The sequence below is a fragment of the Chrysochloris asiatica genome, unplaced genomic scaffold, assembly GCF_000296735.1.
Source record: "Chrysochloris asiatica unplaced genomic scaffold, ChrAsi1.0 scaffold00104, whole genome shotgun sequence".
NCBI lineage: Eukaryota > Metazoa > Chordata > Mammalia > Afrosoricida > Chrysochloridae > Chrysochloris > Chrysochloris asiatica.
The window spans coordinates 9,492,519-9,508,070 of NW_006408622.1; the positions used below are offsets into that span (position 1 = coordinate 9,492,519).

The following is a 15,552-nucleotide window of genomic DNA, read 5'->3' on the forward strand; positions in this document are numbered from 1 at the left end:
AACCAAGAAGGCCTGCTTCCCATGCTACGTCAACAGTCTGCTTATCTCCGAGCTGTTCCAGGAATAGTCATTTTCTTTGCTTAGAGGACAACAGATATAGCTCCTTTGGCCTGTTTCCTGCTCGTAGAAATTCAAGAGGATGACAGCATTATCTTCTTCACATTCATTTAATATATTTTATAATGTGTCACCAGTATAAATTTTGATGTTGAATATGTTGTGAGCTATAGTTAAAGGTTTTTCCACATTGCCTATATTCATAGGGTTTCTCAACAATATGAATCCTATGATGACTGATAAGTTGTGAACTCTGAGAATATGCCTTACCACATTCCTTACATTCATAGGGTTTCTCACCAGTATGAGTTCTCTGATGTCGAGTCAGGTCTGAAGCAGAACGAAAAGCCTTTTCACATTGCTTGCATTCATAAGGCTTTTCACCTGTATGAATTCTTTGATGTTTAATAAGTTGTGAGCTCTGACTGAAGGCATTGCCACATTCCTTACATTCATACGGTTTCTCTCCAGTATGAATTCTCTGATGTTGAGTAAAGTTTGAACCACTACTAAAAGCCTTCCCACATTCTTTACAGACATAAGGTTTCTCACCAGTGTGAATTCTCTGATGTCGGGTAAAGTTTGAGCCACTACTAAAGGCCTTTCCACATTCTTTACATTTATAAGGTTTCTCACCAGTGTGAATTCTGTGATGTCGAGTAAGGTCTGAGCTACAAATAAAGGTTTTCCCACATACTGTACATTCAAATGGTTTTTTGCCAGTATGTATTTTTTGATGATGGGTGAGTCTTGAGAGATGTCTGAAGACTTTTCCACATTCCTTACATTCATAGGGTTTCTCAATGGTATCAATTATCTGCTGTGTAAGTTGTGAGCCATGTCTAAAGGCTTTCCCACACTCCTTAGTTTCAAAGTATTTCTCTTTATTGTTAATGATATGCTGTAATGTAAAGGATGGATGCTGACTGAAAGTGGACATGTCTTCATGAGTAAGTATCAATTGACTGAAGTACCCTTCTTGAGAGCCATGCTGTTTCTCAAAGTGGCCATTACATTCCCAATCATCTCTAATACTAGAGCACTGAAGATCATGTCTTTTAAGTTTTTCCATTATCCCCCACTGGGATGATTCTATTTCATAAATTTCCTTCTTCAGAAACAATTTCTTGGTCTCACATCTTGATTCTAGGACTGAAAGAAAATATAAAAGCAATCACTCGTATTTTTCTTATTCCGTGGGAAATTAAGCTTTACTTAAATTGGGAGAATTAAACAGAATTTTAAAAATGGACAAAAAAGGCAGAAAAATAGAAGACAGGTCACAAAGTAAGAAGAGGGTAGTGATTAGGGGAAGAAACTAAGTCATTGGTTCCCAAACATTGCTATGCATCAGAATGACTTAGGGGAGCTTACTAAATATACAGATCCTATATTAAGTATGACTCTCAATATATACAGTCCTCACATGGCATACACACACAGCATCACATAGCATTAAGTATAAAAGAAGGGAAAGTATCATAACAACTTAATAGGATCACACCAGGATTAAATGTACATGCCTAAGTAATGAGTTTTAGGAAAGTTGCCAAACTATAAAGTCTGGTTCTGTGCTTGTTTATGTAACATTTTATTAGAACGAAGCTACAATCATTTCTTATATATTGTATATGGCTGCTTTTAAGTTGCAATGGCAAAGGTAAGTAATTGTGACCGTAATTGCATGGCCTAAAATATTAATAATCTGGTCTTTTAAGAAAAAAGTTTATGGACCCTTGTTAAATATATATTCAGCTTATATAGTAACTACTAGCTATATGTGGCTATTTAAATTTAAAACAATTAAAATTAAATAGATTTTAAATAATGTTTAAAATTCATTTTCTCAGTTGTATTATCCAGTATTTAATATCCACATGTAGTTAGTAGTTACTAGAGGTTACCATACTGGAAATGACAAATATAGAAAAATTTCATCCTCACTGAAAGTTCTACAGGACAGCAGTTGTCTAGCTTCAGTAATTGGAGGGTAAAGGGCATTTTAACAAAATATACATGGATAGAGAGTGACAATGCAGATTGCAGAGCATCTTAAGAAAAGTCAGTGTTGAATGAATAGCTAGCTAAGATTCTTTTGCATATGAACAATGAGGAGACTTCAAAAAGGTACGAAAGAATTCCTTTGCATGATCTTTTTTTTTTTTTGCAATATCTTTTAATTTCACTTTCCACAAACGTTTTGAAGCACCCTCGCATTGTTGTGATTTAATCTATTTGTAAGTTTAAATAGAGAAAAGAGAATAAAATGGGAGATAGTAGTATGTTGCCACTGACGGCCCAGAGAAACTAGATTCAGATTATAACATCAAATTTTAAACTCAAACTCAGATATTTTACAAGTTTGATTTTCTTGGGGAAATTAAGTGATCTTTCTGAGTCCCCAGTTGATACAATCGGAATGATAACTCTTACAATTCTTGTGAGGATTGGAAGTGTTGTTGTTGTTGTCAGGTGCCATCGAGTCAGAACCGACTCATAGCGACCCCATGCACAGCAGGACGAAACAATGTCCGATCGTGGGCCAACCCCACCACCGCTGCCACACTTGATGGCCACTCCTGTTGTGGCAGCTACTGAGTAGTCTGGGAAGCTAGGAAGGAGGCAGAGGAGGGACAGGTGGAGTGAGGAAGGCAGATAGGCAGAAGGGAGAGAAGAAAGCCAGTGGCAGGTGGGCCCAAGGGCTTGATGGTTTGTGCATGCTGCCATGGGCAGGTAAGGGCTGGGCACAGCTCTTGGAGATGGGGCGGTTATCACAGAGGAATGGTGGTGGTGGACTCCCTAGGTTCTGTTGTAGCATCCCAGGTCAGGCCTGCCTAGCGACTGTCCTGCATGCCTCTCTCCTATATGGTGTTGGTAAAACACTTTTTATTATGAATTGAGTGGAGGTTTACAGACCAGATCATGAAGTTTACATTCAACAGTCATATACTTTGTTTCATCATAAAGACCACAATCCCCTCTATGCAACAACAGTTACCCGGCTTCCTCTCTGTGCTTCCTATTTGCATTACGCCCGCCTTCCGTCCCACCCCTTCTCAACTCTGTCCTCAGGAAAATGCTGCCCTTTTGATTCTGAAAGATTGACCATTCCATGCTAAGCATACTTTGCTGGTGTTCTTGTCACCTCCTATAAATCTTTCTACTGTTTGGCTGAAAAGTGGGCCACGAAGGTGTGGATTTGCCAAACTTCTTCAATCAGCAGGTTTATTATAACAACACAAAATTTACAAAGTTTTCAGTCATTGTATCTTCAAATACTGTTTTCGTCTATGTGCTTTCTTTTTTAGACTGTTAATTCTGAAATTGTGAATCCTTTTCATCTCAGTAACACCTAGCAGAGGACCTCATACACATGAAAGAATTAATAAATGCTGACGACAAGTATGAATTAATCAATGAATACATGAACTACTATATCTAAAACCTAGTTAAAGAAAATGAGTATTTGGCAATATAGAGGGGAAAATGTTACTTTAGAAGGCAGTGATGTTTTTATAATACAAAAAAGGATGAGACGCTAAAACAGAAATTGATCCAAAATATGCACAAAAGCGATGCCACTGGAGAATGGGGGAGGCTGGCACCAGTGAGTTACACTGACGTGGAAATATTACAAAAAGGAGAAAAACAGGCAGTGTGTTAGGCAAAGTCATTGTAAGCTCACGTTGAAAATGTCTTATTTTTACACATAGGTCTAAGGATTATCAGAGGGTCTACTTATCTCAGATAACATCTCAAAGGGGGCAGTCTTTTCACTTACCTGGCCACTGACCTCTTGTCAGCTCTCTGTCAACAAACCAGGGCTCCTTCCTTTGCTCCAAGAAGGATATAACATCTGGTTTAGAAATGGAATATCCTGCTATAAAAACACAATGAAAAACTTATGCTAAGACTGTACTAGGATACAAATCCAGTCCCGTTGTTATTAAGAAAGACATTATATTATTACAGGAAGAATCAGTAAACATGTAACAGATTATGAGAAGCAGAGGATTTGAAACATTCAATGCAGTTCCCCTTTTCTAACTCTATTATATTGAAAACATTCCTTTGAAAGCAGGAAGCAGAAATTCAACTGGTTACTTAAAAGGCAGCTGAACATTTCATATTGAAGGAAGCAGACCTCCTAAGGCTAGAATCTGAATGATTACAGGCAGGCATCCTTACCCATTGAAACCAGGTTACTATAATTCTCCAACATCACATCTCTGTATAAATCTCTCTGATCCTCATTCAGGTATTCCCACTCTTCCTGAGAGAAGTCTATGGATACATCACTGAACATCACTGACTCCTGGAATAACAATCAAGTATAATACTTGATTAATAAAAAGAAATGCTTCAGTGAAGGAGAAAGAGAAGAAAAATTAAGGCAGAGGGAGTGAGAAATAGCATACACAGAGGGGCTGAATGTCTGGGAAGCAAATGGAGGATTGTAAAGAAATTAGCATGAATGAATCAGTGTGCTTCTACGTCATTCCATTTCTAATAGGCAAAACTGCTTCCATTATCCAAACAGGTCTGAGAAGGTACAAAATCCAGTTAAGAGGAGTTTCCCAGTTCAATAACTTAGTGTATACAAACATCCACACAATAACCTGTTACAAAGTAAATCAACAGGTATTTCCTGTTTCAAAATATCTAAGAGTGAAATTTTAGAACAAGTGAAATGATAAGATATCAAAAGCTTCCAGGGAGGAAGAAAGCAAGTCATTTAAAACATATCAGGAATCAATATGACAATGGAATTTTCAAGAGCACCATTAAAAGCAAGAAGACAATAAAATAATTAACAGTCTGGAGAAAAAAATCTGACATACTATTCTATAGCCAACCTATCATTCTATTGTGAGGGCTGAGATAGATTGCTAGGCATGCAAGGACTCAAGCACCATTTCTTAGAGACTAGTAGAGGATGTGCTCCACTAAACAAGGGAGTAAATCAAATAGGAGGAAGACATCGGACTCAGAAAAAAATGAAGACAGGAAAACAGTAAAAGTAATAGAAAATACAGGAAAATAAAAGAGAAGTGTCAGGAAAACTGCTGTGCAGTAAACTTAGAGAGTAACTAGACCAAATGAAAGCAGTAGAAGCACTGGGAGATGTCTAACTTCAGGAGGGCCACTGAGAAGAACCATCAGTCTAATGCGTCCTATGAGGTCAGACAAACCATCACTCTCCAGTCTTTACCAATTCCAATCATCTTTAGTGCTTTAAGGTCAAGGGTTCTTAAACTAATTTAACATTTGTAGGGTCACTTCTCTTTTCCAATACATTTAACGAGTGCAAATCTGTCATTAACCATTAGTCCTTTGTTGTTAGGTGCCATCAAGTTGGGTTTGACTCATAGCGACCCCTACCTACAACAGAACAAAGTTTGAGTCCATTGATGGAACCACTGTGCTAGTCCATCTTGCTTCTCAGAAGCATTCTGGCTGTACTTCTTCCTAGACAGGCTTGTGCTTCTGGCAGCCCATGTTATTATATTCCATATTCTTCACCAGCATCATAATTCAAAGGCATGCATTCTTTTTCAGTTCATATACATACGAGATGACTAAACATACCAGAGCTGGCTCAGTGGCACCTTTGTCCTCAAAGTTCGTTCTTTAACACTTTAAAGAGGTCTTTTGTGGCAGATTTTGCCAATGCAATATGTTATTTGATTTCTTGACTTGAGGCTTCCATGGGTGTTGATTGTGAATACAAATAAAATGAAATCCTTGACAACTTCAATCTTTTCTGCATTTATCATGATGTTGTTTTTTTGATATTTGAGGATATTCGTCCTTTAAACTTTTTGTTGTTGTTATCGGCTTTCGAGTAGGTTCCAATTTGGAGCGATGCTGTGTAGGGTTTCTGAGGAGCCGCTTGTGGGCATGGGCCACTGATCTTGCAGTTAGCAGTCCAGTGCTTATTACCCTACAGCACCACACCAGAACCCTTTAGTAAGGCAGAAATCTCCTCAGGGTGAGGTCTGCGGTACGTGTCTGTCTCATCTGGCCAGATTTTCCAAGCCATCTTAGCTTCATCCTTTCTGGCCGCTGATAAAATTTAACCAAGAGAATATTATTCTCTTACTCTGAGCAAAACCCTTAAGAACGTTAGTTGTGGCCACTATACTGTTGTCTAACAGTGCCAATCCCTTACTCTTTATGTTGTTAAGTGTCATTAAATTAGTTCCAACTTATAAGGTTTCCGAGGAGCAGCTGTTAAGTTTGACATGCCGACCTGGCGGTTCAAACAGACCTTATGGTCAAATGCTTATCCTACAATGCCACACCTCTTAAACCCTTCTGGTTCCATCTTCTCTCCATACCATTACTATCTTCCTTCCTATTCATACACATTTAGCTTTAGGCCTCTAGCTGGGTAGAACCAGAAGGCCCTGGCCCCTTACCAATCATCTTGTTTAACCAGCTGAACTTTTTCCCCAAGTGACTCCAAATGGGCTTTCTTAGCCTCAATTTTCTTATCTGCAGCTCTAGCATAATGCTAATCTTTTACTTGCCATTACAGATAACACCAAAGTGTTGTATTTGCTGTTAAGTATGGTCAAGTCTGTTCTAGCCCAAAGCAACCCTGTATAGGGTTTCCAAAGAGCAGTTGCTGAGCTTGAACTGTCAACCTTGCAGTTCAAACAAACTTTTCAGTCCAGCGTGCCACACCAAGACTCCAACAGCCAAGTAACTATCCATAAATGAAAAGTTGCATTTTCCATACCCGTTTGTCATTTCTTTTCCAAAACCCCATGCTTTTGAGTCAGGAACCACTGCGACAAATCCCACTCTGATGCCAACTGACTTTAGGAGAAAGGAGAGGAAACATGACCCAAGTAGATGCTTATAATGTGGAAGTCACACATACCTTCATTCCCTAACCTTTTGTACCAATTTTGACACCGCCATCCTTCCCTCACCACTATGGCATTTTCTGTTTCTCTGCTGGGTTCGATGATTTATTGCAATGTCTCCACAGAACTCAGAGACAATACTCAGAGTTATGGGGTTTATTAGGGAAGTAACAGTTACAATTCAGGATGAAAATCAATTCAGAAGTTAACAGGAACAACTAAGGGACAGGATAAATTTGTCAATCAGGACAGCTTCCAATTAGGATACCTCTCAGCTTTCTCAGTCATGACCTCAATTCATAGTGTGGCTTATACCTCCAGGCCTTGTTCAGGCCTAGTCTCTGCCACATTTGGGCAAGTGCTACAGCTCTGTTGGTTCTGTCATTAAAGCACCCCAAACTACCAGCAAGTCTCCAGCCCAAAGGTGCTCAAGTCGCCTGTTCATGGTCCATAAGTCCACTGCTGTGTGCCACTGCCATCTCTCACAATGTTAAATTCTCTCTCTCTCCTGGGTCTAGGAGTTTCCAGTGCAGGGACCCAGGTCCAAAGAATGCACTCTACTTGAGGTTTTCTTTGATGGTAGTAAAGTTCCCCCCAACCCAACTGCTGTGGAATTAGCCCTTTTATAAACTTACTGCTCCCACCCAGACCCAAAACTGATAAATTACTTAGTAGTCCACAGACACAATAATGACATAGTTCATTGTCCAATCACTGTAGGGATTTTACAGACCTTATTTGCATAATAAACTGTTCAACCCTTTTGCAAGATTGTAGCCTAACAAATTATCATAGCAGAATTATAAACCCAGACCCAGAAAAGTCACATATAAAGAGAAACCCACTGTACTGAAGCTTGGGAAGAATGACTCCATATTCAAAAGGAACTGATGTTTGACCAGATAGAAAAACACTGGTGGTTGGCATATGGCAATAATGCTTAAAATTTTTAACATAAATTCATGACAACTAAGCAAACCCACAAATATGAAAAGCTGTCCTAGAATGAAGCCCTGAACTAGTATAAAACTTGTATCAGAAGTGAACAACATTTGCAGTCGTAATAATGTACACATAATTGACGTCAAAAACTATTTAATAATAACAGGCAGGAAAAATAAGGGATATAATATGGATAGTTTCTGGATGGTGTAAAAGGCTAAGTGCTTGGCTACTAACTAAACGTCTGTCCATTTGGATCACCCAGAAGCACTTAAGAAAAGAAAAGGATGATTATATACTTCCGAAAGATCACAATTTTTTATAAATGAGGGATTGCAATGTCTCCTTCCATTCTGCAGAAAGGCAATGGATTCATCAAAACGTAGCAATTAAAACATATTCAAGAGTTGAGGGCAGTTACCTTTTGGGAGTATGATCAGTAATGGGGCAAGACTTGAATTAAGTCTTATAAACATGTAAATGACTTTAAATCTCATAAAATTAAATTTGCATATAATTTAGAAATGAATTTTAAAGATGCTGGCCCATTCTAATTCCACACAATTTTGTACAAATTATTCTCTATTACAAAAAAAATTTCATAACTATGTATATAAACAATTTTTAAAACTGATTAATATCTCATTATATGAATATAAAGACAACTTTGCTATTGCTTTTAGATAATTAAACTGGAGGTGATCATTAAGTACATTCCTAGAATTGGCCCAATCTTAAATTATAGCCACTCAGCACCTAACTGTAAATTCTCCTTATTCTTAGATTCAAGAAGTAGATAGAGGATTATATAGATGCACACAATGACTTTACTTAAGTCCACCTTTCATGGATGCCTGGTGGGGTGTCAGAGCTTTGCACAGACCACCAGTCACACCCACAAACCTAAAGAGTCTCATACACCAGGAGATTGTATGTAAACATGACTGAACTTCATGTAACAAGACTGAAATCTAGTAAGAACACTGTATGTATTTTCTTACTAGAAAACCCAAGTCTGTGGAGATCATCAAGGTTTTCCCCTAAGAAGTATATATGCTACGATAGATAAGGTTTTGTGTCAGGCTGGCTTGGCTGTGTACCATGGAATTGGTTCCAACTCATAGCTACCGGGTACAGGGTTTCCAAGGCTGTAAATCTTTACAGGAGCAGAAAGCCTCATCTTTCTCCCGCGGAACAGCTGGTAGTTTCAAACTGCTGACCTTGCAGTTCGCAGCCCGATTCGTAACCACTACGTTACCAGAGCTCCTTAAACTGACTTAGCCAGGCAGGATTCTCAGTGGATTGGCAGTTAAGATGCAGTTATCACTTCTATGATGAGATCTAATACAATCAGCCCCATGGTATGGTCTGATGGATCATAGCTTCTATGATGTTAACGACAGCATATGTAATCTATAGGATTAGGTTGTGTCTTAAGCCAATTTCTTTTGTGATATAAAAGGAGAGAAAGGTGAACAGAAAAAGAGGGGCCTACTGCCACCAAGACGGAGTCCTGGTGTGGCGCTGTGGGTTAATGCACCAGACTGCAAAGCTGTTTGAACCGCAAGGTCGGTGGTTCAAGCTCACCAGCAGCTCTTTAGAAACCCTATACAGGGTCGCCATGGGTCGAAGTCAATGGCACTTAACAACCACCACCACCACCACCAAGACAGAAGAGTTAGGTGTGGCGTGTGCCCTTGGGACCTTGGTCCCTGCACTGTGAAGCTCCTAGATCCAGGAGAAGATTGGTATCGCTATGTATGGCAGTCTCTTAGGAATCCTAGGCTGACAGATGCTGAAAGGAGACAAGGACTTTCCCTAGTGCTCAGAAACCCAAAGCCTTCCCCTAGAGTCAGTCACCTGAATGTGGACTTATAGCCTCCTAAACTGTGAAAGAAAACATTTCTGGTTGTTAAAGCCATCCAATTGCGGTATTCTTTACTTTTAGCCAAGACCCATCTGACATCAGCAATGATACAATTAGTTCCACATCCTCTTATGAATCCGGGTTGAATTTCTGGCAGCTCCCTGTAAATGTACTGAAGCCAATAGTTTTTTACTTGCATGTGATATTAATGATATTATTCAATGATTTCCACATTCCATTGAGTCACCTTTGGAATGGGCACAAATGTGAATCTTTCCAATCAACTTGGCATAGAGAAGTGAGTACCTCCAGTGTTGCATCAATTTGTTGAAACATTTCAATTACTATTCTGTCAATTCCTGGAGCCTTGTTTCACTAATGTCTTCAGTGCTGCTTGGACTTTTTCCTACAATACCATTGGTTCTTGATCATACGGTACCTACTGAAATGACTGAACATTGACAGTGTACAGTGACTCTGTGTATTCGTTCCATCTTCTTTTGATGTTTCTAGCATCATTCAATATTTTGCCCACAGATTCAATATTGCAACCTAACACTTGAATTTGTTCTCTTCTTTCAGCTTGAGAAATGCAAAGTGTGTTCTCTCCTTTTGGTTTTCTAAGTCTTTGCACATTTCATTATAATGTGGGGTGGGATCATACAAATATGAAACCCTAAAGAGAAGACTAATCAGTTTCACCATCACAATAGGCTTAAAATGAGCCATCCAAGAAGCTGAAAGAGGGACCTAACTACTATCAAGAAAGAAAAGCTAGTGTGGAGTGCATCCTTTGGAACCAGGGTCCCTGACTTGAACCTCCCTGATCCAGGGGAAAAATGTTGTCACACCAGAGACAGAAATATGGCAGAGAAATTGAGACAGCTAGGCCATCAGAACCCCCATGAAACAGAATGGTGGGCTTCCCAACGCAGAGAGCAAAAGTTAAGTGGTGTTGGGCAGGAGGCTTGCTGGGAGAGTGGGGTTCCTCTGAGCACTTACAGGCTAAAAGAGCTTTATAACACTTGTCTGAGCAGGGTGGAGGGCTCTGCCAACCAAGGGGTCAAGGTCTAGAGAGAGGTATGCCTGCAGGCATGGCTGAGAAGTTATCTTGAGCACAGAACTGTATCATGAATGTTTCTGACCCTGAATTGTAACTTGTTACTTCCCAAACAAACTTCTTAACTCTGAGTATTGTGTATGAGTGATGTGTGGCCATTACAACAAATTATTGAACCCAGCCGAGAAGTAGAGAGTACCATGGGATGGACAATGGTGTCAGAATTGCAAAAAAGGTTGGAGGGTGAAAGGTAGACTTCACCTGTGCCTTTGGCCTCAAAGGAATTAGCTTTGTGCTATTGATTTTGAACCTTTTTTCCTCCTGTGAAGTTAGAGATCAGATGTCGCCCCCATGCCAGTTTTGCTCCATCCCATCAAATTACTGTCTAAACACATTAGTTTCATCAATAATTGGGGGACACATATCAGAACTTCTGGCAGAAATTTGAGGTAGGAGGCCCTGAGGGATTTGCTAATGAGTAAATAGCCATTATATAAAAGAAGAAAGGGGAACTGGGGATGGCACTGTATTGTTTTGAAGTAAAAAGGGTCAGCATCTTGATGGGTGACTCTGTTAAGAAGCATTAAAAAAAAAAAATCAAACTTGTTCAGAGTCAGAAAGAGATGATACATTCTTGAAGAAATTCATATGTAATTATTTGATGGATTTTAATGTGATCCAAACATCTACTAACAACTGATTGTCAGTTAAGAGTGCAAAAATCTTTAACTAGATATTGTTTTTTTTTGTCTAACAATGATTACCCAGCCACTTCTTTTTTCTATAATGTTTCCACTAAGAGAGAAATTTTTGACCTGGCCTGTTAGAAACCTGTTCCTTTAAAACAAAGGTAAGAGAACTTTGACATATGCTTATAACTAACTGTCAGAAAGTATCACAACAAAAAGTATCACAATGAGGAAAGCAAATGCTTACATGAACTGGTGGTAATAATGACTGTATTTGAGAAAAAGGAAACAGCACCTCACCTGAGTCATGGCTTTGATATTTGCTAAAAGGACCAGTCCTCTTCTAAGCGCCTCTTTTGGAAAAAGGCAGATCTGGAGAAGGAAAAAGAAGTGACATGAGCCTCCATCTCCCTCACATATTCCAGGATTGTCAGTTCCCTCGTTTCATCTCACACAAATATTTGAGGGGTATTATTAAGAAAAGTGGACAAATTTCTCATTATCCCTAACTCCAGAGATCCCAGTTCTGACTGGGACAGGATGGATTTGGGCAGCATGATCTGGCTTGGAGGATGTGTCTGTAGACACACACATACACACAAAGATACAATTTTTTTTTTTTAACGTAAATTGCAGGGTTGTTGTTGTTGTTGTTAAGTGCCGTCGAGTCGGTTCCGACCCATAGCGACCCTGTACAGGATTTCCGAGGGTAGCATATTGTTATTGTTGTTAAGTGCCACTGAGTTAGTTTTGACTCATATTGATCCTGTCTAGGGCTTCTGAGAAGTGGCTTGGGTCTGAACCACCAGCATTTCAGTTAACAAACTAGTACTTATCCCACAGTGCCACATCAGCATATTATAAACCCTATTATCCACATTGCTATTTTTAGAACTGTGGATAATAGGGTTTATATTTTAGAATATATCTTAGAACTTATGCCAAGTAGTACATCTTTCTCCTTCCTGTGAAGCAGCAGGTTCGAACCGTGGACCTTGTAGTTCAGAGTCCAGTGCTTATCATAGGGAACCACCGTGCTTCCAAGCAGTACACAGAACTAAATAATTGTCTTAATAGCTACACAGTATTCCAACAAATGAATATACCTAAATTTATTTAACCAATCTGCCAGTCTTTCACTATTACAAACAATACTATAATAAATACCATTATGAATACTTGTATATCACTTTACCCATACATGAGTTATGAAAGATTAATTTCCAAAATATATGATTGCTCAAAAGAACATATGTATGCATTTTAAGTTTGGATACACAGTGATCAAACCAGTTTTCAATGATATTGCATTGTGTAATCAGTCCCAAGTCCTGAAAGAGAATCAGTCAATAATAGCAGATTACCAAATATGATAACAAGAGCTTAATCAGTAAAAGAAAAATAGATGGAACCTCATAAAAATTAAACACTTTTCTACATCAGAGGAGTTTATCACAAAATGAAAAGAAGTTGGGGTTTCACATGGCTCAGCATTTTCAATTTAAGGAACATCTTGGCCTCAGCAAGCTTTCACCTCAAAGAGGGCCTAAAACATTGTGTAAAGATTAGCTAGCTCTAAGAGCTGAGTTTTCCACTAGCCTTTTAAGTAAGATTAAACAAAGCTAACGAAGACAAATCATACCGGGGATGAGTTTCGCATTTACTAATATGATGTAAAGAAGCAAGGTTTTATCAAAACAGTGGCTTCTGTGGGGATTTACTGGGCCAGTTAAATTCAAGGCAGAGTCCATTCAGTTTAGGAGGTGATGGTGACTATAGTTTTGGATTTCTAAGGAGGACTTTATATTTTCTCACAGGACACAAGATGATCACAGAAGTTTTAAACAATGAAAAATTGAATTAATGAGAAAAAGGCCAGGAAAGTATGGCAAAGAATTTTTTTTTTCCATTACAAAAATGCACCTGGCTCATTCTTCAAGGATATTAAGGGCTGTCCTATAAGAATTTAGTTGAAAAACCACCTCATCCACCTAACCCTGATTTTCCCCCATCAGACTTTTTTGTTCCCCAAACTCAAAGACTATTGAAGAAGAACATGATTTGAGACACTTGGGGTTATCAAAACTGTAGATTGAAAAACAGAATTCTTTGGAGAAGGGCTAGACAGATACAAATACCGCTTTCAAAAGTGAATAGACAATAGTGAGTAATTGTTATGATGACTAATTGCGACTGTCACAACTGTAAAGGTAGAAGTTTTGTAATAAAAGAGGGGAGTAGTTAATCTTACAGGAACAGAGGACCCTAGGACCATGAAGGGAGAAGAGCATAAGCAGAATGTGGGACCCTATCCAGAGAAGCAGTGACACCAAAGATGGAGACAGACATGAAGGCATGGAGAAATACAGCAGCTGAGGACTCTAGACTCATGCAAAGAGAAAGGCTATATGCTGGTGGCCAGGAGGCAGTCACACAGCATGTGCCCTTTGGTTATTTAAATGATCATATATTCCAGAGTATTTTTGTGTATACCCCCCCCCAAAAAAAAGGGAATAGAAGCAAACACTGTTGAATGATGATGGCCCCCCCCAAAGGGAATAGAAACACATACTGTTGAATGATGATGCATGGAAGAGATTGTAATCATTACAATAAAACAATGAATGTAAAACTGATGTTCCCCCATGTAAACTATCACTCAATTCACAATAAAAACTTAAAAAAAAAAAAAAAAAAAGAATATACCTAGATGGAAGATCATATTTTGATATTTTTACTTATAAAGGTTTCTATGATTTTATAGAAATACTTTTTGAGTTACCCTTACCATGCAAACAGCAACCATGTGAAAGCTAAATTCTGTTTTGCACATTAATAACATATGTCTGGCTTTGACAAGTGCCAAGGTACAAGGCAAGAGTACCACTGGCATTGATAGGTAAGGTTATGTATTATCAGACAAAAGATATTCAAAGCAAATGCTATTAGAGATTTTAAAAACTGACAGAATTACGAGAGAAATAGATAATTCAATAATTAAATGGATACATAAATAACCCACTTTCAATAATGACTAGAACTAGTCATAAGATTAAGAAAGAAAAGGAATACTTGAATAACACTTTAAACCAACTGTACCTAACAGATGTTCTATAGTCAACTACAAAGCAAAAGGAAGGAATAGTAAAGATAGATAACTTCCAAAGGGCAAGTAAGTCAAGTAGATTTCAAGATAAAACAGACTGATTTAAGCAGGGAAAAAACTAAATTACAGAGTATCCGCAAAGAAAAATAATACACCTACACATCAAAATAAAAAAAAAAAAAGAGGACGATCAGAAAGATTTAGTAAACATTAACACAACAGAAATGAAGATGACAAGAAAACCCACAAAATTAACTCAGTATAGAAAATTATGTGGAACATAGATTCCAGCAGCACCACACATAAAAAAAGAAAAATGAAACAATCTATCCATACCTATTGGTAACTATACTGAATGTAAATGGATTATATGTACCGTCAAGCAACATAAAAAGAAGTATGGATAAGAAAACAGGATCCTTCATTATACTGTCTACAAGAGACATATCAAAAAGATGGAGGCAGCCTAAGTGCCCATCAACAAAAGAATGGTCAAACAAACTTTGGTACATACACACAATGGAATAGTACAAAACATTGAGGAGTAATTGATGAATCTGTGAAATACCTCAGATGAGCTCTGGAGGATATTATTCTAAGTAACATTGTTGTCATTGTTGTTAAGTGCCGTCGAGTCGATTCCGACCCATAGAGACCCTGTATAGGGTTTCCAAGGAGCAGCTGGTGAGCTTGAACCGCCAACGTTGCAGTTCAGACGGCTTTGCAGTCTGGCGCATTAACCCACAGTCACAAAAGGACAAACACTGTATAACACCAATGATGTAAGAAGGTAAAAAAAGGTTTTAGTGTTAAAGAAACAATCTGTGATGGTTATAGGGGTGGGAGCAGATTATTCGTGGGCTACAGGGTAGACAAATGTTAACATGAGTTACAGGGCAGCCCATAAAAACAAGAGGGAGGTTAGAGGAAAGATGAAGGTAGCAGGAGACACAGGG

The 15,552-nt window shown here is 38.5% G+C and overlaps 1 protein-coding gene across 1 annotated transcript; it reads right to left on the reverse strand.

The window, feature by feature from the left end:
• Window positions 1-164: 164 nt before the first annotated feature.
• Window positions 165-11,855, reverse strand: ZNF566 (zinc finger protein 566). Its single transcript, XM_006867328.1, has 4 exons — window positions 11,791-11,855; window positions 4,246-4,372; window positions 3,839-3,934; window positions 165-1,209 (listed from the first exon to the last, which is right to left on the reverse strand). The coding sequence occupies exons 1-4, from the start codon at window positions 11,797-11,799 to the stop codon at window positions 188-190; spliced, it is 1,254 nt and encodes a 417-aa protein (XP_006867390.1). The 5' UTR covers window positions 11,800-11,855; the 3' UTR covers window positions 165-187.
• Between the last annotated feature and the right edge of the window lie 3,697 nt (window positions 11,856-15,552).